At 42.7% G+C, this 25,139-nt stretch overlaps 1 protein-coding gene across 1 annotated transcript in view; it reads left to right on the plus strand.

The window, feature by feature from the left end:
- The first annotated feature begins 8,156 nt into the window (after window positions 1–8,156).
- Window positions 8,157–25,139, plus strand: part of LOC111844723 (cadherin EGF LAG seven-pass G-type receptor 2) — a 60,831-nt gene continuing 43,848 nt past the window's right edge. Inside the window, exon 1 of the mRNA XM_072712995.1 lies at window positions 8,157–12,135. Within this exon, the coding sequence (XP_072569096.1) occupies window positions 8,523–12,135 (3,613 nt within the window). The 5' untranslated portion in view covers window positions 8,157–8,522. The remainder of the gene's footprint in view (window positions 12,136–25,139) is intronic.

Consider the following 25,139-nt stretch of genomic DNA (forward strand, 5'->3'; position numbering starts at 1 on the left):
TTAACTGCTGTTTTCTGTAGGTTGGCTGCATGGTGCACAAATTAGAACTGATGTAGCCTAAACTTTGGTGAATAGGGCTCCACCGGTAGTAAGCGCTACAAGTTTGTCAAAGCAACACCAAAGGCAACAGTACTAATTTTATGGACATCAGCACCACTGGACATAACTGGAAGTTTTAAATAAAACAGTTGAATGAGTTTAAGCAATAAATTTACAAATGTAGACTATATTATAATTATAATTAAGTATTTAACTCAGCAATGTACTAGCATGCATTAAACTGAGTAGCTATATTTCTGAAACATTTTGCATGACATATATAACCAAATTCTACCCATATCAAGTTACCTAATTCCTTTTTTGTTTTCCTCTTCCTATTTTTTCCATATTGGGACATTTTAAATGAACCCTCCACATCTAGCACGCACCAAGACAAATATTTCCTAACCCAGACCATCAAGGCTCTTATATATTAAAACCAGGATCCAAAGAGATTTTTTTTTTTTAAGTTTTAATGTATAATGGTTATTGAACTCGATTAATAAAGGCAAACTGAAAGAGAATATACCCTTAGTGAAAACCTTACCAAATGCCAAATAAATACAAAAGCTTTCAGTAAATAGATGCTGTCGGAACGACGACAATGTATTCTCCAGAGATCACTGTTACCCCCTCCCCCATCTAATCCCTCCTCCTCCCTCACCCCCCAACAGCTACAATCTCTAGCCCCAATACACACTTACCCCACCTCTCCAAAAAATCTTTATGAAAAGCCTAGCTTTGTGTGACTTGTCTCAATGTAATCAGGTTCACCAGATCTGTCCATGGCTGTCCTTTCATGTGCCACCACTGCTTCCATTTTGGGGCAAATTTAAAAAAAATTAAAAGCGCCAGATCATCCTTTTGAAAAAGATCCAAAAATACTTTTAGAGTTACTGTGTTCACACAAGATCAAGCATCTTCTGCAGCCCCCTCCCTTTCTTTGATGTCAGTTTTGGTGTGATTTGTCTCAGAATCAATCAGGTGTAGATCTACATCCATATAATGCTTTATTTTTTTGAAGTAGTAATACCCATTAAAATACTTTTTGAGTTATCACATTCACATTGTAAAGTGTTTTCTGCAGCTGTGCAATGGGACAGCACATGTGAGAAACAAAATTGTCCAGCTAAATCCTGTTAAACTGGCTGTCTACTGACAGACTGATTGCTGTGAAGAGATCTTAGAATTGGCAACACTGTCTGGCGTTATTACCACTGAGTCATTGATCCATGTTCCATAACCACTTACACAGCAGACAGTCATGGTAAGTCTGTCCAAGGAAATACAGGTTAGACACTGACATACATAGAGACAGTGGAATCTGGAGTACCTGGAAGAAATCCATACAAACACAAACTCCACATACACAAAACCAGGGAGTGAAAATCGAGCCCTCAACCCTGTAGGTGTGAAGATAACATGCTATACACTGTGTCACCACTACATTATACAATTTTCTATTCATATCAACACATAGCTAGTAGCTACGTATGACAGCTAATATTCCTTGGCAGAACTAAAAGTGTTCTTTTAGCAGTTAGATTATACACAAGACAGACACACTGTGTTGACAGCTTCCCTCATCTGTCATTAGCCCAGGAGCATCAGAAAGTTGATATTGGTGCTTCTTTGTTATGTTTATCTTCAGCTTGCGATCATCTTCTTTTGAATGTGATGTCCGTCCTCCTCGATCTATTAAGTAAAGAAAGACAAATGATTTTTGGCCATATTTCTGTCTCTATCTCATCTCTGCCCCCCTACCTATGTACTGGATACAATTTACAATTGGTTTATTATTTAATTTGACAACAAGGAGGACTGATCGGAAACAATGGAGACAAGAATTTGCTGTGATTGCCACTGTGGTGCAGATAATTATGTCCAAACATACCGGTCATTTGAGGTGAAAGTACTTCAGGTCAAGGCACGCTGTGGCCGGATCATTCGATGTACCTCAACATTTTAATGCTGATCTACACTGCAACTGCGTTACTTATTCGGCTCCCGTGCTGCATGAAATCATGGTTCTGCTACTACATTACTACAAAATAAAAGAGAAGATGTGATATGGTTATAACACACTTGTGTTATTTCTTTGTTCTGTTTAAGAACCTAAACCCGTATACTTAAACTCAGAATTCCATTTGTAGCCTATAAAAAGGTAAGTATTCTAGGAGCTTCTATATGCCTTAGAAGTCTTTGCACTGAGTTACCTGAGCTAACCCTGCTCATTAGACCCCGTGTCATAATGCACGTAATAAAGAAAGATCCATTGGCCTCCTTTCTGCACCTTTTGGTATAAACGGCCACGGGTTGGCTCCTTTTGAAAAGGGGAAATTGCAGGACAAGGCCAAGTTTATCTGTTTTGGACAGTTCCTGGTGCTGAATGCTGCGTATTTCCTCTGGTCACAGGAACATTCTGCACATTCACAAGGGTCATTGTGAAGTTTCCTTCTAACTAGGTACTGAAATGATGATGAAATGATCCTTTATTTGCCATTTGCAGAAGTGTAAGTACAGGTACATTGGAATGTTTCTCTTTGCCTACCCCATCTCCATGAGACACAGACATATATACAGGTGAATGCTGAATGCTATGGAAAGTTGAGCCTCATATGTTACTTTTGTACTATTGAAATATTTTTTAATCCATAGTGATTTTTTTTCTCTTTCATAATATGAAGTAATACACAATCAAGAGTTAGCACAACATAGTTGGTTACATACACAATGTTCCACAAAAATGAAGTAACAACTGCTACGGTAACACAGAAAACAGAATGAGCGAATTGCTATGTTGCAAAACTATTGTATGACCTATGAGAATATCAACTATCGCAGGAGGAAAGAAGAAACTTCAAGACAGAGAACAGTACAATGTACTCTGGCTGTATAAATAAGAGCCAGGAAGGCAAAACTGGGTCAGGTAGACATTGCAGTGCATATAAGCCAAGAAATACTGCCCTCTAGTGGATAGATGCCCTCCTCATATTTTTTGTTAAAAGGAAATAGCCTCAGGGTAGATGTTTTCTTTAACTTTGGAAGTTCAATAGCATCCATCCTGACATATTTCATAAAACTCTGACATTTTAATGAATCACAATCCCAATGTCTTCTGTGTTGGTATTCATGGAGCCTGCATATTGATATGTCAGATCGAAAGGTAGGTACACTACATCCACCCATCAATCTTCCGTAACTACTTATGCAGTACAAGGTTACATTGAGCCTGGAGTCAATCCAAGTACAGGAGCAGGGGACACCCCGGACTGGATGCCAGTCCATCACATAACACTGAAGGTAATTGAGAGACACTAGTTCACATAAACACATGTTTTTAAACAGTATAAGTTAACCAAAGGACTCTGGGGAAAACTCTATAAACACAGCAAAACATGCAAACTCCATGTATACAGAATCAAGCCAACGACTATGGACATGTGTCGCTGCAATGCTAACCACTGAGCGAATATGCCACCCTTCTAGGTATAATAGTCATTTGTAATTATTAAAGGGATTTAAAATTACATATATATTGATAACACTTTACTTGAGGGGCCACAAATAATGTAGTAGTACAGTGGATATAAAAAGTGTACAAACCCCTGTTAAAATGCCAGGTTTTTGTGATGTAAAAAAATGAGACCACAATAAATAATTTCAAAACTTTTCCTTTCCCATCTTTAATGTGACCTATAACCTGTACAATTCAATTGAAAAACAAACAAATCTGTTAGGGGGAGTAACATAAAAATTTTAAAACGTACAATACGCGGGTTGCATAAGTGTGCACACCCTTAAGCACCTTTTGATTTAATTGCAGCATTCAGTCTTTTTGGGTACAGTCCTGCCATCAATTAAAGTGACTCTGATTAACCCCAAATAAAGTTCAGCTGTCCTAGTAGGATATTCCTAACATTTACTCAGTGGCTTTCTACAGCCAAAGCCATGGTTTGCAGAGAGCTTACAAAGCATCATCGGGATCTCATTGTTGAAAGGTATCAGTCGGGAGGAGGGTACAAAAAAATTCCCACGGCATTAGATATACCATGGAACACAGTGGAGACAGTCATCAAGAAGTGGAGAAAATATGGGACAACAGTGACGTTAACGAGAACTGGACGTCCATCCAAAATTGATGAAAAGACAAGATGAAAATTGGTCAGGGAGGCTGCCAAGAGGCCTACAGCAACACTGAAGGAGCTGCAGGAATTTCTGGCAAGTACTAGTTGTGTACTACATGTGACAACAATCTCTGTATTCTCCATGTCTGGACTATGGGGCATGGTCACAAGGCGGAAGCCTTTTCTCACAAAGAAAAAGAAAATCATCCAGGCCTGGCTAAATTTTGCAATAAAAATAAAATACACCAAGTCTCCCAAAAGCATGTGGGAAAATGTGTTATGGTCTGATGAAACCACAGCTGAACTTTTTGGTCACAATTCCGAAAGGTCCATCACTGCTCATCACCAAAAGAACACCAGACCCACGGTGAAGCGCGGTGGGGGCGGATTCATGCTTTGGGGCTGTTTTTCTTCAGCTGGAACTGGGGCTTTAGTCAAGGTGGAGGGAATTATGAACAGTTCCAAATACCAGTCAAGTTTAGCCCAAAATCTTCAGGTGTCTGCTAGAAAGTAGGTGTTCTGTTCACCTACTTTTAGGATTTATAGGAAGAACTTTGATATTTTAAGTCATAATAACTTTCGAGCAGCACTGTATTTTGGCACATGATTCTAGGGTTACATACAAGTACCCTGTGTCTCAGTATGTTAGATACAAAGTGACTGTGCCTTTAAGAGCTAATGTTATCAGTTTCATATTGGGGCTTTCTCCTGGGAGACATCTTATGCCTTGCGCACTGAGATGTAGTTGCCAATCCTGCATTTTAAATTAAATTTGCTTTTAAACATCTACAGTTGGAAGGAATACCAACTAGGAAAGGGGGATTGTTGCTAGAAGAGGTGCTGGTGTCACCCACAGATCAGCCCATTCTAAGGTTGGTGTGGATCCACAATGCAGTGACAGGGACACTGTGCTGTAAAAATGGTGAGATATAAAACCGAGGTCCTGATTCTCTGAGTTCATAAAAGATCCCTGGGCATCTTTCGAAAGAGTAGGGGTGGTACCCCAATATCCTGGCTAAAACTGCCCACTGTGACCGTATGAAATCTGGCCTCCTAATCATCTCCTATATATAACTGGTGAATTCAGTTCTGCCCTTTTACTACCTAAACTACTGTGTGGTAAGTGCAGTGGCACAGGAGATCGCATCATCCAGTTGGGTGCTGCGCAGTGGTGGTGGTTGAAATGGTTCCCTGTTGCTTCTGTAAGCCCTTTGGGTGTCTTGAAAAACGTTATATAAATGTAACATTCATTCATTCATTCATTAATACAAAGCTGTATCGCACAGCACGAGATCTATACTGAAGTTGAAAATGTCAGTGACTGAAAAGGTTCAACTACTTCTTTCAAGTAGGGTCAAGTTTTACTTTCAACAGTTCTGGTGAACAAAAAAATTCATTTATTCATAGGCAGAGCAGCGATTTTAGTTGCTATAGCTTCCCCCATGGTCTCAGGACTCAGAAGCTCTACTTACATCTTATCTCTTCAGTTAAGCTTGGGTAGCTTATCAGCTGATGAACTTGACTTTTTCTGCATTAGCCCAGCAGGTGGAGCCAGATATATTTACATGGATGATCTATATATCAGTGTTTCTCAAACAGGTCCTCGAGGACCACCAGGCAGTACATGTTTAAGCTCCCTCCCTATTCCCTGGGAAGGAACAAAAAGCTGAATGTAATTAGAAAAAAGCAAAAAAAAAAAAAAAAGCAGGTGTAACAGAGCCAATAAAATGTCAATTCCACAGTTACAGCCTACAATGAAATTATCATTTGGGTAAAGGAAGCAAATGTACCAAAAACACTGTTTTGGCATCCCTGTGAAAAGCCATGTTTACAAGCCAAATGTGCACAAAATGTCACTAGCCTGCAAGTTCAAAGCAGCTCAAATGTATAGCTAACAAATGCAACTCTGATCCCAGCAGATTGAGTGAGGTTTGAGCTGTAATACAATGATGGAGATTAACCAAAGACTCATCCCCTTCTGACAGACAAAGTATACAATGTCTCCTGGAGAAAGTGAAATCTTACAAGGTTTTAAGATTATTTTTTTTTTGTATGAGGGCGTGTTCAGAGAATATTTTCAGAATGATGTAAGCCTTCACCAGAGGATTTTCCAGGTGCACATGTTCTGTGCAAACAGACCAAGATTCAGAGATACATTCACTGACTTGGGGTTAGATGCAAAGAAGAGACAGATAAATGCCAAGGATCCACCTCATACATGCTTGAATTAGCAAACCTGTGTTGGGCTCAATATGTGCAGAAATCACAAATTCAAAGGGGCTCACAAACTTTCCTTCACAGCTATATTATCACAATGTAAACCTTAAAATTTCACAGTTAATGTGTCATATTGTGGTCTTTGTACCAGTATTGTATCTTGCTATTAATAAACATTCAGGTTTTAGGTTTAAACCCTGTGAAACACATCGCACAAAGTACTGAGTGCTGCACATGATTTTGAACCAACTGCTGCAGGTGGGATTGGGACTGGTTGGCCAGATGTGTGGAGGAGAATGTTCTGGTTTATAGCCATAACGTTCAGTTACTACGATCACATCTGTATGAGCAATTGCTATCAAAAGTATCTAACCAGTCTCCCTGCAATGGACATATGGGCAGTGCTCTTCTGCTTCGACAAAGGGAGCTTCAGCTTAACTTCATACTGAAGCAGAAGCACCATAACATCAATGATAGCAGTACCATTTGTTATAAACTTAATGCAAGCAGTTACTCTTTTCACATTTTTACTGACATGCAGATTCACACACAGAACATAAACTATCATAAAAGCTGGCATTAGCTATGATAAATACTGCTGCTAGTAGCTGTCCGTTACAACCACACCCCTCTATCCTCACTTAACTCACTCGTAGCAGCACAGTTCACTCTAACAAGTAATTCACTCTCTGCCGTTTCCATGGGCCCTACTTCTTCTTCCCTTGGGCTCAAAAATATCAAAGAAGCTCTCTGAAAAAGCGCGTATACTAGCTACAGTATACCCATGGAAAAGCAGGCGGTACACGGAAGACACACAAAGAATTCACTGTTATTTTTGTCACATAATCTCCAGCTCTGCATCCATAAAATTTGTCCCTAGTTTAAATAAGCAACTTTATTGTGTATCACCTCCAAAATGGGTCAAAAAAAAAAATCAACACGCTGCTCAACTGTTTTAAAGGTATTCGATATTTTAAACCAGGTCCGTCAAAACGGATTCTGTTTTTTTAAAGTTAATTTCAATAAGTCATGCTGTAGAATTACTGGTTTAAAGTAATGTATATAGAGGTGTCAACGAAACATGTTAACAGAAGATGCTTCTTTTATAGACCGACAAGATATATTAGTATTAATTTCATTGACCTTTACGGATACATGCGTACACATTTTCCTATTCATGCAGATAGATATAGATGCTGGATCTTATGTTATTCATATAGAAAGCATAAAATACACAAATGAAACAAATGTGTCCGGATGTCAAGGTACAAGCAAGAGGCAGCTATCCAAATGTTTTCATACCAAAATTCATGATAGCTAAATAGATATTAATGTAACAGTAATCGGTTTGGGTGATCAACAGTAATCAAGGTTAGTCAATAGTGAGAGTTAAAGTATTGAAATGACTCTTGTTATATCTGGTTTTATCTAGCAAGATTGTAAACATACGGGAAAGATATTACTCCTAAATCCGTATTGATGAAATTGGTATTTATTTGCTGAATCATTACAAATACCAAATTTACGATCAACTTCTTTAGACTAAGTTAATTCCTGTCCACTAACTGTAGTCATGAGTGATTTAAATGTAAGTCTGTTAAATATATGATGGACATAACATGCACTTTTTGAGTTGTAAACGTACAGTTTTTGAAAGGATACTGTGTTTCTACTGGACATAATCCAACTCATTAACGAAATAAAATGTTACAAACGCGTCACGGCTTAAAATTCAGGTACAGAGTCGCGCTCTGCCTGCTTGAGTGTCACAGAAGCGGCTTCCAGCTCTTTCAAATGGGTCTTAAACGGGTGGTTTTTCCCCAGCAGCGCCGATCGGACCGCTCTTTCACTGTCTGACCTCAATCCGATCGTGCTGTTGCGGTACAATCATGCACTCTCTTTTCTTTCTTCTGTTGTATTGAGTCAGGTTTATGGTAATGAGAAGCCCACAAGGCATGGGAGTAGTAGGAGCCATTTTGTACAAGTCATTCACAAACAGCGGAGGAGTGCAAAGCATAACCGGGCGAATTAAACTCTTCTGGGCAACAGTGAAAGCATGGATTTAACCCACCAGAAGAGACGGACTCGAAGGAAAGTTTGAGGGACGGACACGATAAATATACGGCAAGCGAAGGAGACATGAGGGAACTGTGTTCAGCGGAGATGATCTTCACTAAGGGGTACGTACTGCTTGTTGTTACCGGGCTACTGAAACTCGTTGCTTTGTCGGAAAGCTACAACGTGCACATCGGCGAGGATGTGCAACCTGGAACCATAATTGCAATCACAAAGCTGAGTAGGAATTGCAGCCTGGACCAAGTGGTTTCCCCTAAATTTACGCGGACCTTCTTACGGATCGATGGGGTGGCAGGCACCGTGATGGTTTCGGAGGCATTAGACTGTAGCGGTATCCCTTCTAACCCCTTTACAATTTACACTACCGTGGACTGCACAGACGCATCTATCCCTGGATTCAGGCACCTGATAACCAGCCGCTACGACGTTCACGTACACGGCGCCGATTGTCGCAGTAAGCGTGGGAAAAAGGCGCAGCGCGATGTAGATATAATCAGCCTACTGGATGTACACAATCACCAGCCTAGGTGTTACGAATCTGAAATTCCTCTGTTTCGAATACGGGATCTCCTGCCCACCTCTAAGGTTCGCGGCGGTTTCCAATGCCGCAAATCCGGCGTTCCCGAATTGCACTTCTCGGGACAGAGGCTGGTGGCTTCTAAGCGGTTCTGCTTGAAACTTGGAAAACTGCGTGAGATGGATTTGCGTTGCCGGAGCTGTTCATCCGCGGGGTTGTGCCTTAGCATTGAGGAACTGAGCGGAGCTGTTCAGGGAGACCCAGTGTCTGTGCACTGGCGAATAGGTATTGGGTCATTTGAGCAGGACCACTTAAAGAGGGTCCTTCAGAAGGCTGCACATTCAACTGCAGGCATAGCAAACCGCAGGAAAAGGAATGTTAACACAAGCCCCCAGTTCCAGCCGCCCATGTACCAGGTATCTGTACCTGAGAACAGGCCAAATGGGACACCTGTTGTGGTGCTGAAAGCTGTAGATATTGATGAGGGGGAAGCTGGTAGGCTGGAGTATTTTATCGATGCACTATTCGATAGCCGCTCCAACAGTTTGTTTGCAGTGGATTCTGTCACTGGTGCTGTGACCACGGCTGAAGAGCTGGACCGAGAGACAAAGTCAACGCACGTGTTCCGGGTGACAGCAATGGATCACGGCACACCACGGCGCACAGCCATGGCGACCCTCACAGTCACTGTGAGCGACACAAATGACCATGACCCTGTTTTCGAGCAGCAGGACTACAAGGAGAGTGTGCGGGAAAACCTGGAGGTGGGGTACGAGGTCCTCACTGTGCGGGCAACTGATGGAGATGCCCCAGCCAACGCCAACATCCTTTACAATATCCTCAATAACAACAGCTCCAATGGTGTGTTTGAGATCGACTCCAGGTCCGGGGTGATTCGTACCAAGGGACCAGTAGATCGGGAGGAGATAGATTCCTACATGTTGTTGGTGGAGGCCAACGACCAGGGTCGCGACCCAGGGCCTCGTAGCTCCACAGCTACCGTCTACATCTCAGTGGAAGATGACAATGACAATGCCCCACAGTTCAGCGAGAAGCGCTATGTAGTGCAGGTGCCTGAGAACATGCCACCCAACTCTCACATCCTACAGGTGACCGCCACAGACCGAGACCGTGGCAACAATGCGGTGGTGCACTTTAGCATCATGAGCGGAAACACCCGGGGCCAGTTCTACATTGATGCACAGACCGGTAAGATGGACTTAGTCAGCCAGCTGGACTACGAGGCAAACAAGGAGTACACGCTTCGCATCAGGGCGCAGGATGGCGGCCGACCACCCCTCTCTAACATTAGTGGCCTTGTTACTGTGCAGGTGCTGGATGTCAACGATAATGCTCCTATTTTCGTCAGCACCCCCTTTCAAGCCACTGTCCTAGAAAATGTGCCTCTAGGCTATTCTGTCATCCACATTCAGGCCATTGATGCTGACTCGGGAGAGAACTCAAGGCTGGAATATCGGCTTATCGAGACAGCACCTGGTTTCCCATTCTCCATCAACAACAATACTGGCTGGATTGTGGTGGCAGCTGAGCTTGATCGAGAAACTGTTGACTTCTATAACTTTGGGGTAGAGGCTTGTGATCATGGCTCCCCCCCCATGACCTCTACTGCGAGTGTGAGCATGACCATTCTAGATGTGAATGACAACAACCCTGAATTTACTCAAAAGTTCTATTATATGCGGCTGAATGAGGATGCAGCAGTGGGAACTAGTGTAGTCACAGTGTCAGCGGTAGACAGGGACATCAACAGTGTGGTGACATATCAGATCTCCAGTGGCAACACACGCAATCGCTTCTCCATCACCAGCCAGAGTGGTGGTGGCCTAATCACTCTGGCACTACCTCTGGACTATAAACTGGAGCGGCAGTACGTCCTAGTAGTTACAGCCTCTGATGGCACGCGCCTTGACACTGCCCAGGTGTTTGTCAATGTCACCGATGCCAATACACATAGGCCTGTATTCCAGAGCTCCCATTACACTGTCAACATCAACGAGGACCGACCGATTGGCACCACAGTTGTGGTCATCAGCGCCACAGATGAGGACACAGGCGAAAACTCCCGCATCACTTACTACATGGAGGACAGCATCCCACAGTTTGACATTGACCCTGACACTGGTGCTGTCACAACAAAGATGGATCTGGACTATGAGGACCAGGTCTCCTATACACTTGCCATCACAGCTCGCGATAATGGTATTCCGCAAAAGTCGGATACAACATACCTAGAGATTTTGGTCAATGATGTAAATGACAATGCTCCTCGGTTTCTTAGAGACCAGTACCAGGGATCAGTGATGGAAGACGTTCCTGCCTTCACCAGTGTGGTGCAGGTCTCTGCCACAGATCAGGACTCTGGGCTGAATGGGCGCATCTTCTATACTTTCCAAGGTGGGGAAGATGGTGATGGTGACTTCATCATCGAGTCAACATCAGGGATTGTACGTACTCTGCGTCGGTTGGATCGTGAGAATGTGCCAGCATACAACCTCCGTGCCTTTGCAGTGGACAAAGGTCTCCCTGCACTGAAAACGGTGGTGGACATTCAGGTGAGTGTCCTGGATGTCAATGACAACCCACCAGTGTTTGAGAAGGATGATTTTGATATTTTTGTGGAAGAAAACAGTCCCATTGGCTTAGTGGTTTCACGGATAACTGCCTCTGATCCGGATGAGGGGAGCAATGCCCAGATCATGTATCAGATTGTAGAGGGCAACATCCCCGAGGTCTTTCAACTAGATATCTTTTCTGGGGAGCTGACAGCCCTGATGGATTTAGACTATGAGACTCGCTCTGAGTACATCATTGTGGTGCAGGCCACCTCTGCCCCTCTTGTGAGTCGGGCCACAGTACGTGTCAAGTTGATCGACAAGAATGACAATCTGCCAGTGCTCAAGAACTTTCAAATAGTCTTCAACAACTATGTTACCAACAAGTCCAGCAGCTTTCCAACTGGGGTAATTGGACGCATCCCAGCGCATGATCCAGATGTTTCAGACCTGCTTCAATACCGTTTTGAAACAGGAAATGAGCTGAATTTGGTCATCCTCAACCAGAGTACGGGTGAGATTCAGCTCAGCAGCGCGTTGGACAACAACCGTCCCCTGGAGGCCACCATGAGAATCTCTGTGTCAGGTAAGATCACCATCTGCTGAATGTTTTTGCGTCTAAGTGCTGATGTTGAGATTTTATCATGGTCATGGTATAGATCATGCAGAATTTGAGGTGTTTTTATAGTAATTTCGTGAATTATCACCCTTTAATGGTAAGAGAGGTTCATACTGCAGGGGTTGTAGGAAAGGGTCCTGCAGGGTTGCTTAGCTGAAGTCAGTGAAAACTGATTGTCATTGTGTGTGTGTGTGTGTTTTGAGAGCATGCAGGCAGCTAGTCTCATGAAACTGTAGCATGACCGCTGTTACTTCCTGTTAGGTGATAAAAAATCTCAGACACCACTTATGGTCTGTGAGATATGAGCACTGCTGCAGTCATACTGTAAAGCTGTGTACTGATTTTATCGTCTCCCTTAGTACAATTTATAACCATGGTGCCTGCCTTGAAACCTCCATGTGAAGGCTTTCGTTTAATGAGCAGCAGTTAAATAACTGAGGTAACAAGATGTGATTAATGAAGCAGTACTGGCAAATGTGTCCTTGTGGTTATATTGCCAGTTTCAAATTACTCCCTTATCATCCATCTCCATGTGCTCCTTATTAAAATTAAAAAGTGCATCACAGTGTAGCCCGCAGAAGGACTTCTGGGTAAAGCCCTGTGGTTCAACGAATCTCATCTGATGTTTGCAGTTATAATGAAGGTGACTGACATCCCTGTGCCCTGGAGGCCATGTGGTTGATTGTCTCAGTAAAATGTGTTTATAACACATGAACTTAATTTGTTATTTGCCTTATTAATCACAGCAGTTGTTGTCTTGCAGTTCTACTCATTGTGAAACTGTAATTGCTGCAGCACCGGGTGACCATGTTTTCTGTCTGCATTCAATTTAATTATGAATTATTTTAGTTTAGGAATGACAGTTAGGCTGACAAGATTGCCATGTGGACAGGATACATTTTCTATAAGATAACATTTTACATGTTAATGAGATTAATATTTTAGTTTTACAGAACAGTTGTTTGAATGCCTTTATATGACATCAGCAATTTGCAGAATAATAGTTCATTTCTAAGGGAAAAAGGGTTTAGAAAACAGTTTTTTATTGTTATAGGACCCCTGAAACTCTGCATGGGACCGCTGGGTATAGAAAATGGATGGACAGATGGATGTTTCCGGGTATTAGTTATCATACCATGTTTCTTGTAGAAAAACAAAACTAATAGCAGTGCAACCTGAAAAGATGCAGGGAGATTTTATGGAGGCGGAGCTTCTTAATACCACGTCATGGACCTGCCGTTAGCTCGAGATGATTGGTGGAGATGATCACCCCTCACTGGCAAGTAGGGCAGCCGGTGGCACGGTTGTTAAGGGCAGACCGTCTGCCTCAGTGCTTTGCTGCACATGATCTAAATTCTTCTGACAATTCCATCTCAGATGTGTAGGTTTTTTATTCATGTACCAATTGAGTACCTCCATATTAATAACAGTGATGATCGTCTGATACTGAACGTCAGTGGAGATGTACAGAGAGGTGTTGCTTTGACTGTCTAAGGCTGATTGGCTTGCATATTTGGGCTGATTACAGTGGGCCTGCATTATCTGAGGCTGCTTGGGCTTCCCTCCTTGGGGGGGGGCGAGGTTGGTGGGATCTTCCTGGTTACAGACTGATGCCGTAAGCAGTGTCGTGGGAGCACAGGTGGATGAGGGGGTAATAACAGCCAGCACTGAGTTCTGGGGGGAGGGGGCAGCTGTAGCTCGTAGTGTCCAATTAGGAGCTCGGTTAGCCTACCGGACCAGCACCTGCTGGAATATGTGTGTTGGCACCTCCCATGGAGAGCTGGGGGGAGGGGCTTTTCTCTTTATCACTTTTTTTTTTAACGCCTGTGCTGGGGAGGGGGAGGGAATGAGGTTCAGAAGGACAGACAGTGTTCGCGGGGCATTTAACAGGGAGAGATCTGATTTCCTTTGTTTTGCCAGCTGCCAATGCTTGGTGAGACTCCATGAGACCCCAGCCTGGAGCGTATTGTCCAGGGCAGCCAGCTCTCCCCACTGCTCTCTGCTCCTCACGCATTCAGCTCCATCATCTCTGTTGGAGATCTCCAAACCGCCACCCCCCAATTTCTCATGGGCACAGGCGTCAGCAAGCTGTCTTTCCCCAGGACAGTTGGAGGCTGTGAGGCAGGCAGGGCTGGATGATCTGGGTCGATGCTGGGGGGTGGGGGGTAATGGAGAGGACAGTCTGAATGTAAATGACCTTTGGGGGTTAGGGGGTGGACACTGCCTAGGAGCGAGTGACCTGGCCTCCACCATGAAAAACCTCTTTAAAAAAAAAAAAAAAAGGCAAGACAATAGCCAGCCACGCTCGTGTTGCCGTGTTTTTAATAAATATGTCAAAAGAACTGAAGCAGACCTGTGTTTACAAAGAATTTAATCCCGCTCACATTGATCTTTACTAATCAACTGCAAAAGGCTGAGTTTTTTTTCGTAAGTGATTTGAAATGGCATTCATTTATACAGCTGTAGTAATTGCATTATAAAAATGATCTTCAAAGTTAGTACATTGGAAAGCTTATTTTTCACACATCCCATCTTGCTGTACTTTTAGACATACATGCACATATATACAGTCGAGAGCAAAGCTTGGACTCTTATTGCAGGGTCAGGCTTTTTAGCCGGCATCCTTGCAGCATTTTGGGAGGGGGGGGGGGGTTAAAGGCTTTATTCACGGGCCTAACGGGGACTTGACTATTCTGCCAAGGCCGGGGCTCAAGTCGACGACCTTCCAGTCGGGCCACAAAGACCTAATCATTGAGCCACACGCAGCTCCTATAGCACTATAGCAGAAAAGGTAACAACTGGGTCAGTAGGTCACTTTATTACCATGGACCTCACTGTCTGCTTAGTACTGACCTTAGCTCAGCAAGGTCCGACAATTTAAGCATAACCACACAACATGCAGCTCACCTGATGCTGGTGCCTAAAACAAACAGCAGTGTGAACGGGGCTGTTTACACAGAAAACTCTGTTGGCTGATTGTGGCAAGAATCAATTGGTTAAGCTGAACTTTTGTATCGAGTGCTAGGTAGGTAGCCTACCATAAATTTTTATATAGTTTCTTTTGCATTTTTTAAAAATTATTTCCTTAATTCCTTAAGTACTTATTTACTATTACAGTGGTACCTCAGAACTCTGTTCAGAACTCCGGATCGAATCTTAAAAAGTTCGAAATGTGATCGAATTTTCCCCATAAGAAATAATGGAAAGCCAATTAATTGGTTCCTGGCCCCAAAAAAATTATATATATTTTTTTTAGCATTTAAACACAAAATGAACCGGATAAAACAAGAAGAGCATATACTGTACTAAACACATCAAAGCACATTTATCAAAACAGTCATTTGTAAAGTAAGAAAATAAATGTATCCGAACCATACCTGTCAAGTTTTGGATTTGAAAATAAGGGAAATTTTCCGCCACCCACCGCGAGCCACCCCACCACCCCAACCAAGCTCCAGTATCCCTTACATTTTAAGACAGGTGTACAAGAAATCTAAAATAACCACTTGTCATTTACATTTTATTTTCATTACACATTTTCTTTTAATTTCTCATGTTCACTCATGTGGCTCTCTGGCATTCACTAATGACTTATACAGATTTGTTGCAGACTTTGTATCCTTGTTGAAGTCGTCACAGAAGGTGAAAGTAACGTTGTTTTTGGCACTCAGCATTGCCATTTTATCCTCTGCATTTATGACCTGGTTAATGTTGTAAATGACCTGCAGACTACTGCAGGTGGCAGTTCTCGCGAGGCTACTGACAGTTCAGTTTGGAGAGGCAGAGGAATTTTTTTTAAATGATATTATAATACGGGAGATTTACGGGAAAATACTAATACGGGAGGACAGCGGGAAAGAGGGGTAAAATACGGTAGTTTCCCGGCCAAAACGGGAGACTTGACAGCTATGATCCAAACATTTTGTGTGCCACGCCCCCTCATTAACCCCGTGTGGAATCCCCGTGTGATCAGCTGTTTCTGGTTATTGTCATTAGTCCTCTATATTTCGTCCGCGTTTAAGTTTGTTTCCCCAGTCTGGTCATTGTATTGTCCGTCTTCGTTTTGCCTGCCTTACCTGTAATTAAACCCCGTATTCCCCAATACCCTGATGTCTGCGCCTTTGTCTCCGTTCCGTCCCCGCTCGGCACGACATTATTATTATAATTAAACGTATTAATGGTTTATTATTAATATTAAAATAATGAATAAGAAATCTTTATTTAAAAATGTATTTTATTATATAATAATAATTACTGTTACTGTCTATCATTGTCTAAATGTATTTTTACTGTCTAAATATATGTATTTAGTTAGTGTAAACATGCACGGTGCTATCACAGCTAATGTGAGGCTGAGACTGAAGCGTTACCCTTTGTTTCCGCTGAGAGAGGTGCTGCGTGACTCATTTCCCCGCTCCTACAAGTTATCTTAGGTCGGCGTTCACAGTTTGACTTCTGAGATTCAGATCGAGCTCTAGGTAATCTTTTTTCGAACTGGTTGGTTCGACTTTTAAGAAATTCAAGTTCTAATGACTTCGAGAACTGAGGTACCACTCTACTTTATTACTTTTTGTATTTTTTGTACATTTGAAGTGACGTGACCAGCCCATTCACAGCTGTTCTTTCCTTACTTTTCCACTGTATAGCCTGCTGAGTCTCAAATCGCATGCTTCAGTATTTAAAATTATTTTGAATGTTAATTGGTGGTACGGTGGTGCAGTGGTTAGCACTGTTGCCTCACACCTGAGTTCGAGTCTCTGCCAGGGCCGTGGAGTTTGCATGTTCTCCCAGTGTTGCCATGGGATTTCCTCTGGGTATTCTGGTTTCCCCCCCCACACAGTCCAAAAACATGCTGAGATTAAGGTACCAAATTGCCCGTAAGTGTGCCTGTATGTGTGAGTGCGCCCTGCAATGGGTTGGCACCCCATGCTGGGTTGTTGCCTGCCTTGCGCCCATAGGATCTGGACCCCCTGTGACCCTGAATAAGATGAGCAGTTATGGAAAATGGATAGGCTATTTTTAACTAATCAGAAAAATGTTTAATTATTTGAAGATGCCAAGTAGTTAGCTTAAACTAGGGCTGCCTAAATACAGTGTGGGAAATCAAATTATAACAGCCAGGATGTGACAGTAAATCATAAAGTGTTTCTTCTAGTCATTAGAGTATTACTGATTCATTGATTACGTTCACAGTTAAATGTGCTGGGTGAGAAATCGGGGAAAAAAGGTTAACAACAATATAATGATTAGGAATCATTTGTGTAAGACAGGTATAGCAGAGAATGGGAGAGTTTGTTCTGCAGGTAAGATTTAATCCTCACTTTTGCGATACAAATAAAGACTTGTCCCTGATTTACTGAGGCAGGTGCAAACCAAGTAGATTTTTTTGGGTGCGCCTAGCAGAGATACTGGAATTGGGGGGGATTGGTACGCTGATGTCTGTCAGCCATCGGCAATCCATGATGGCACTGTCCATGGGCCCAACCCAGCTTGGGTTTAATTTAATTACACTGGAATTCGCAGCAAGAATGATTTAATTTTGCTGGATGTCAAAACAAATTTAGAAGGAAACGCACAAGAGTATTTCGGGTTTTTCTTTTTTTGCCACTGAGACCATTTCATAAAAGGTTCATGGACACGTTCGGTGGTACCTATTGGATTATTATATCTGATGTTTGGGTACCGATAATTCACAATTCTTGTAAAAGTGAGTTATGACAAAATTTGTGTTTTTGTGGAGAACATTATCAGGGCATGATCACATTCTAATAATGTTAAGGTCTCACTCATTCTGCTAATGCTACACTAAGTTATAAAGTGAGAGGTGTATGATTGGCATTTGTGCCCAAATTAATTCGCTGAATAAGTTGTAGAACTCAAATCATGTCTTGACTTGACAAAGATTAATGGCTGGATTAAATCAGAATTTCAGCAATGTAGCATTATGCCTAACTATAGCTAATGCAGAGCCAGTTTAGTCAGTGACATGCCTGCATGTTAGATGGTGCAGTTTTCTTCATGCATCCACAAACAGGGTGAGTAATAAGATTCTGTGGAATATTTCAAATTTGTCACTGACAGACCCTGTATCTGCTGTAGCCTGAATATCCATTGCCCGTTAGAACTACCCGCTGTAAAGAGACATTTATTTACTTTTCACACAGTTACATCATGATTTATTATGTGCTAATTTCTGCTAGATTTTGGCTGGCCAGTCTGTGAGAATCACTGTCTTGTGCATCAAACACTAGCAGAATTAGCATTCACTTGTGTAAATTTGCATTACGAAACCATGCTGTTCTATAGTATTTTAAGTACAGTGGTATCTCGGTTCTCGAACTTAATCCGTTCCGGACTCCGGATCGAATCCAAAAAAGTTCGAGTTCTGATCGAATTTTCCCATAAGAAATAATGGAAAACCAATTAATTGGTTCCCGGCCCCCAAAATTACACCCCTCTCTCTCTCTCTCTCTATATATATATATATATATATATATATATATATACACACTCACCAAAAGGAGTACCTGTTCAATTTCACATTAATGCAATTATCTAATCAACCAATCATATGGCAGTTGCTTCAATGCATTTAGGGGTGTGGTCCTGGTCAAGACAATCTCCTGAACTCCAAACTGAATGTCAGAATGGGAAAGAAAGCTCTGAATTATTGGGAATGCTTCAATACATCACAGTTTGAGATACTATTAATAATGAATAATATATAGAATATGGCCTTTTTCCTAATCCATGTGCATCCAGAACATCGGTGTCTCCCGGCATTTTGACCAGTCAGATTGTGGTGACACAACCAGCTCGGTTTATTTACGCTTTTGCCCAGGGCCATGTCAGCGCGGCAATGACTCCGGTATGGCTGGAATACATCACGATGGAGAACCGTCAGTTCGCGGTACGGATCGAGAACGGCTTGGTAAGAGGCATAAGAGGCAGCCTTCAAACACCCCCCATCCTCTCCAAAGTGGGAGTTGATATGCCTTAAGACATTTTGGTACACAATGAGGTCCCCCCCCTTCCTAATGTCATTAAAAAGGGGCACTGAGGTGAAATCAGGGATGCCGTTCCCCACAGCAGACATCCGGACCCAGGGCTGGGCTGTGGGCCTCCTAGGATTTTGTCACGAGTGCCTTTGTATAATTAGATTCTCTGCTTGGCTGAGTAGCTGTGACAGTGAGACGGCGAGCTGCCTTAGACGCAGGAAGACGTGGCTGCTCTGGATGGAGTTCAGGCCCATTGCACTGGTTCTGCGCTGATCCCATGACAGCCTGATCCTGACCTGAACCCCGATGACAGAGCCTGGGTGCTCCGTTCCTTCCGTGCGAGTGGTTTTTCTGCCAAAGACATGAAAATGTTTTTGTTTGGGGGGGGGGGGGGCGCTGCATTTCTAGTAGTTCATCTGATTTTTATGTGACAGCTTGGGCAGCCATGGGAAAATGCTGGCATTTGGTTGATCCTAGCAGTTGCAAGGGGGGTGAGTGTGGTGTCACATGCCATGGGGCCGTTAGCTTAACAAGTCAGCGAGTGGAACGTCCCCCAGTGCGGGGGTGCTCCTGTGGCCCGGGGCTCTCTAGCGCCCCCGCATTTAGAGCAGTGTTATGGCTTAATCCTGTTAGCGCTCACGTCTCCACGCCAGGCATCCAGCTCCGCCCTTTGTTTACAGATTGGCTGCCACAGGGAAGTGTCCTGTCCTGTGATCTCTGCCTCCCCAAACAAGGCCCACATTTCCACTGCTTCAATCCTTCTCTTTTTTAGTAGTTTGTTTTTTCTTGTCTGTTTCTCAGTGATACCCATAAAACAATCTGGGCAGTTGATTAAAAAAAAATGGGCAGTTTATAAAAAAATCTTTGTTTCTTCCAGCGGCTCCGCAAAGCGTTTTTGGCAGCCGTCAGCGGTGTCTGTTCTGGGTTGGGATCAGTGAGGCTTGAGCTGATCACCCAGTTCATTGCCAAACCAGTGCCCCATTGGGGGTCAGCGGTTACTTCCTGCATGGCATTTCTGCAGGCTGGGCCTCTTTTACAGTTTCACAATCCAGTTATTTACCGATCTTAGCAGAACAAATGTCAATTAGTGGGGTAAACAGTCTCCTCATTAAGCCCCCATAATTAAGTGGATTACCGTTCTTTTCTCTTTCTTTTTTGGTCACTAGCTGACAGAGTGCACTAAACGCTGAAGCGGACGCATTCACCCTGTGGCCTGTTCACTGGGAATTGGCAGCGTTTCGCACTAAAGTGAAGGTTGCTTAAAATGTGATTAAATATTTCAACTTTTGCATTTGCTATAAGAAAAAATGTGTACCCCCTGCAAAGTTTCATCACTTTAAATATGTTTAGGCAAGTACACATCCGATTCTGAAGATTACTGTATATAGTTAATTGTATAGTCAATTATGTAGCTGTAAATTGCCCATGATGTATGTGTGTGTGTGTGTGTGTGTGTGTGTGTCTCCTTTGATGGACTGGCATCCTGTCCGTGGCCCCTCCTGCCTTGCGCCCTGTGCTGTCTGGGACCGGCTCCAGGCCCCAAACCCCGCTGCGACCCTCTACTGGAAGAGTGGTAAATGGATGGATATATAGCCAATTATGTAAAGCAGGCCTAGGCAACCAGCCATGAAATTTCTCTTAATAAACTACAGCATTAAAAATGAAGGATACCCCAAAAGAATTATACCGCTTTTGCAAGGCAGAGTGATGACTTTTTATTATATCTGCCAGCTTTTTACACTGCAGTGTAACTGTTGCAGGATCAGAGTTACCTTACTTCACAAGGGATAGGTATGTCCCTTTGCAAACACAGCTGGTGATGTGGGGGGTGTGCTCAACATCTGTCCTTGAGGGTGGCACATTGCTCACACAGATTAATTCACACCTCACATGCCACCTGAAGCAATCTGTTGTCAAAACAGGAACCTTAGCAGTGAAAGTCAACAGGCCTCCAGCTGACTGTTGCCCAACCCAACATTTTTTTTTCCTGCAATCAAATGCGAGCAATATATGGTGAAGATGGGAAACGCTTCAGCCCAGAGTCTCCAGTTTGCTTTGTTACACCTTTTGTCAGATGCGTGGACTGTCGTGGTGAGAGCCTCTGTAAGTGTGGAGGCTGTCCCCGTTTTAGCTACCCCGGAGGCCGCTGTCAGTGATTCTCGCCTTTTCTGATTACTCACCGCGATTCTTTGGTCATTCGCCTCAAGCGCAATATGAAATTTTAACATTTAATGAGGCTTTTTCCTGTGGAGTGCAGGTGCATTGTGGGTGCCTACCAAACCTTTACAGGCAGAGATTTGGATTTAGTGAGGATACTATACAGATACACGTTTCATATGTGGGGCAAAGTCATACCGAGTGCCACAAATACCTTTCTGCAAACATGCTAAGTACAGCTTGGACACTCCAGAAGACGGTGGATTAATGTGGCCTTATTCTTCCCTCAGTTAATGAACGGGTCGGGTATGTTGGCAGAGAACCACTGCAGCAATGCTAATGTAACACGGTTACCTTTTGGACTAACTTATTTTAAAATTATGTATGTTTATAAAAAATTGTTTAATCGTGGCTTTAGACAAACCTCCTTCCGTCAGATCACATCCTTACCCTTGAAGCAGTGCGTCTTCCTTTCCTCCACATAAAAATGTATTTTTCTACAGCTGTATTTCTATTGTGTATCTGTTGACCCTCCGTGGCTTAGATGTGGTCCCGTTTGAGGTGAGGAGCTGCTGCTGGAGCCCTGGGCCAGTTAAGCCAGTCCGCAAACAAACCTTCCAAATATGAAGGGGCCGCAGGTGTGACCTCTGTTGTTCTTTTAATTTCCTGTTTCCAGGGAACTTGTCGTAAACCATCAGGTTATTGAATGGGCACTGTAGACAAGTTGAATTCTGCACTGTTTTGCATTTTTGGACAATTTTTGTTCTGAACTTTAAAAGTGTTCCTGTTTTTCGAAAAGCTATGTCATTCAAATGGAAGCTTTCCAACGCATCTTCTCCTATAAAGATTGGTCGCTCCCTTCCAGAGAAGCAGGTTAAATGGCTAAATAGCAGCTGGTAAACCCGTCGATATACATCAGGTGCAACTGACGGAATCAACATTGTTTTGACCATATGACGATGATCATCATTTTGGCACACTTACTAAGGTGACTGTTTTTCATTTGATCTGATCCCACCCACTGTCCATGATTGGCTGACATAAATATGATGCCGCGTGATTGGTCAGCAGGACTCATGCATGCCATGCTTTGCACCACACCATAGTTTAAATAGTGTAAGTTAATGTGTATTTTTCTGTTAATAGTAAATGTCAAAACCATGGGTTGTTTGCTGTGGAATGCATGTATCGTTAGGTGGTAACCATGAGTGTTGCTTAAATTGTTGGCATCCTTGTCTGTGCCGCTTCTAGTATTAAACCTATAGTGCCTGTTAATAAAGAGAGCAACTTTCATTTTAAAAGAGCTGTCATCTCCTTTATTAATATCACTGACACACTCACCACAATACATTTGTTTGTGCTCTGTATGTGGGTCTGCTACATTGAAAACATTCTGTACCAAACGAACAAGATGGCAGCATTGTTTTATGTATGCGAAAGATTGTTCTTGCTGACCTCTTCCAGTTTGTTTTGCCGGAAGTCGTTTGAAGTATCCAGTCACCTTAAGGTCTTCCCTGTGTGTTTGGGGTTTCCTTTGGGTCTGGCCATGGCTAGCCAATGGAGTTTTGTTAGGGAATATGAGACGACCGTGGTTAATATTAGGATGTAGCCTAGGATGTAGCCTACCAGACGGCCAACCAGCAGCTGTATGTGGTAAACCTAGAGCTGTGACCTTCTGGTATAGCCATGTTGGCTATGTCTTCGTAACATATTTTATATTAAAACAGAGAGGCTAAAAATTAGTGGCAGTATTTCAGTCTGGATGTGTGAGTAACAGATAAGGCTCCAGTGTCGTCCTTTTGCTATATTACTTTTAGTTTGTTTGTATTACAGCTATGAGGATGTCTCCTAATATGGATAAGTCTTGTGTTGGCACTGAGGAAGGTACCTTGATTTACACCAGCATCCCTTCACCAAGGTTGCGGTCTGGGAAGTGATAGGAAAATGCACCCCCTGACCTTACCCCGTCCAATCCAAGCGTAATCCCCCCCCTCCTCATTGCAGCCAAATAAAAACCCCCAGCTTTCACCATTTGTTGCCCCCATTTGAATGAGAAAGGAGTATTCTGGCACTCTGGGGGAGGTGGGGCTGGTGGAATAAAGCAGGGTTTTGTCTTTGTGTGGGAGTTTATGACAAGCTGAGCCGGCTTTAAGAGAACCTTCCCCCAGCCTCTGGCTCACCCGCCATTCAGGCAGGGTTAGAGTTGACTCTGTGTTGTCACCCCGATGGCCCCACATTCAAACCCACTGAGGGGTGTGACCTCATATCTGTCCCTCTCCGCTGAGGACCCTGACAGCGCCATCCCATTGTCTGCCCATTTCTTGGCCACAGATATAGAAAAGAACTTATTTTCATTCTGCTTCTCCTCAATAAGGAATGCAAGGAATGCACATTGTGGCAGGGAAAGTGGTGTAGGTGACACGACAGTATGAGAGTAGGATAACCTATAGCCTCTAGAGAGTAATGGGACAGCAAGCTGACCTGCAGCCCATTGCCCTATGATCATAAGGGTACCGCAAGCTGACCTGTATCCCAGAAATGGTAAGGGTACCACAGGTTGACCTGTATGTAAGGCTGTCCGTATCAGTTATATTAAAAATCGAGAAATCAACCATTTAATTTGATGATTTATTGAGTAATTGTTTAAATATATAATATAATATAATACATATTTACTCAATCACTGGAAACTACAGTTAGCAAGCTTTGCAATTTTAATGATGATTCCTTTTGAAATGATCAAGTATATGCAAAAAAAGAAGTCTGAAATTTGCCACTGCTGCTTCTGCACGAACTCTTCATGCGACAGTTGTAATAATTCTAGCCCTTGCTGTTGGTGCTTTTGTGAGAAATTAAATGAAAATGAGTGAGGAGGGGAAAAGCGAGCAGGAGCTGAACACACAAAGACATTCGTCTTCCGCTTTATGGAATACAGTCAGAATGACGAAGTACAGCCTTTGTCAGTTTTGTTTTACGTGTCAGGACATAATAAAAAAATCACATGGTCCTTAGCAGGGCTTAAAATTTGGTAAATACAACACTACACAACACATGACATATTACACGGTATCATTATATATTTAAGAAAAACTGAACCAAAATACGTAAGCCGTGTGTGAAAAATTAAGTACATCCGTACTGTTTCCATAATTTTCATATGACTGCATCTTGTACTCCAAAGAGATGACATTGAACAAAAAGAAATGATTTGTCGACATTGCTGTGTGTCTGTTTTCACGACTCACGACAACACCACCAACTTGTATGACTCTCTGTTGCTAAACAAGAAGTTCTATTTGGCTGTATAGTTAATTTTGAATTCAGAAATATCGCAATGTGAACTTTTCCCCATATTGTTTAGACCTACAATGCATAATACAGTATCAAATATAAATAAGATATTATATGGTTATTATGTAATGTATTATGCAAGATGATGCAATTAAGTGACGGGGCTAACTAGTTTTAGCAGGTATTATTTTTACATACAGGAACTGAAGAAAATAAATGTAAGCGCACATCATGACAATGACAGGCTATGCCGCTCTAAGGTTAAATGTCACGTATCCATGGCTAAAGTATATTATTGGGTGAGTTTGTCAAACCTGAATTGTTATTTTTCAGAGGTATTTGCACTGCAGTCATTCTGTTGTGACAGATAGACTATTGCGTTTTCCTTCACTTTTAATGTGAAGTGCTTCCACACAATTAACGCAATCGCACTTTATTTAGACCTTCATCCGCTATGTGCAGTCTTCCTTCTGCCATATTGCTGAGTAATCGGATAGAATGGATGTTTTTTAGTAATCTAGTAAT

Source organism: Paramormyrops kingsleyae, chromosome 6 (assembly GCF_048594095.1).
Source record: "Paramormyrops kingsleyae isolate MSU_618 chromosome 6, PKINGS_0.4, whole genome shotgun sequence".
In the NCBI taxonomy this organism is placed as follows: domain Eukaryota; kingdom Metazoa; phylum Chordata; class Actinopteri; order Osteoglossiformes; family Mormyridae; genus Paramormyrops; species Paramormyrops kingsleyae.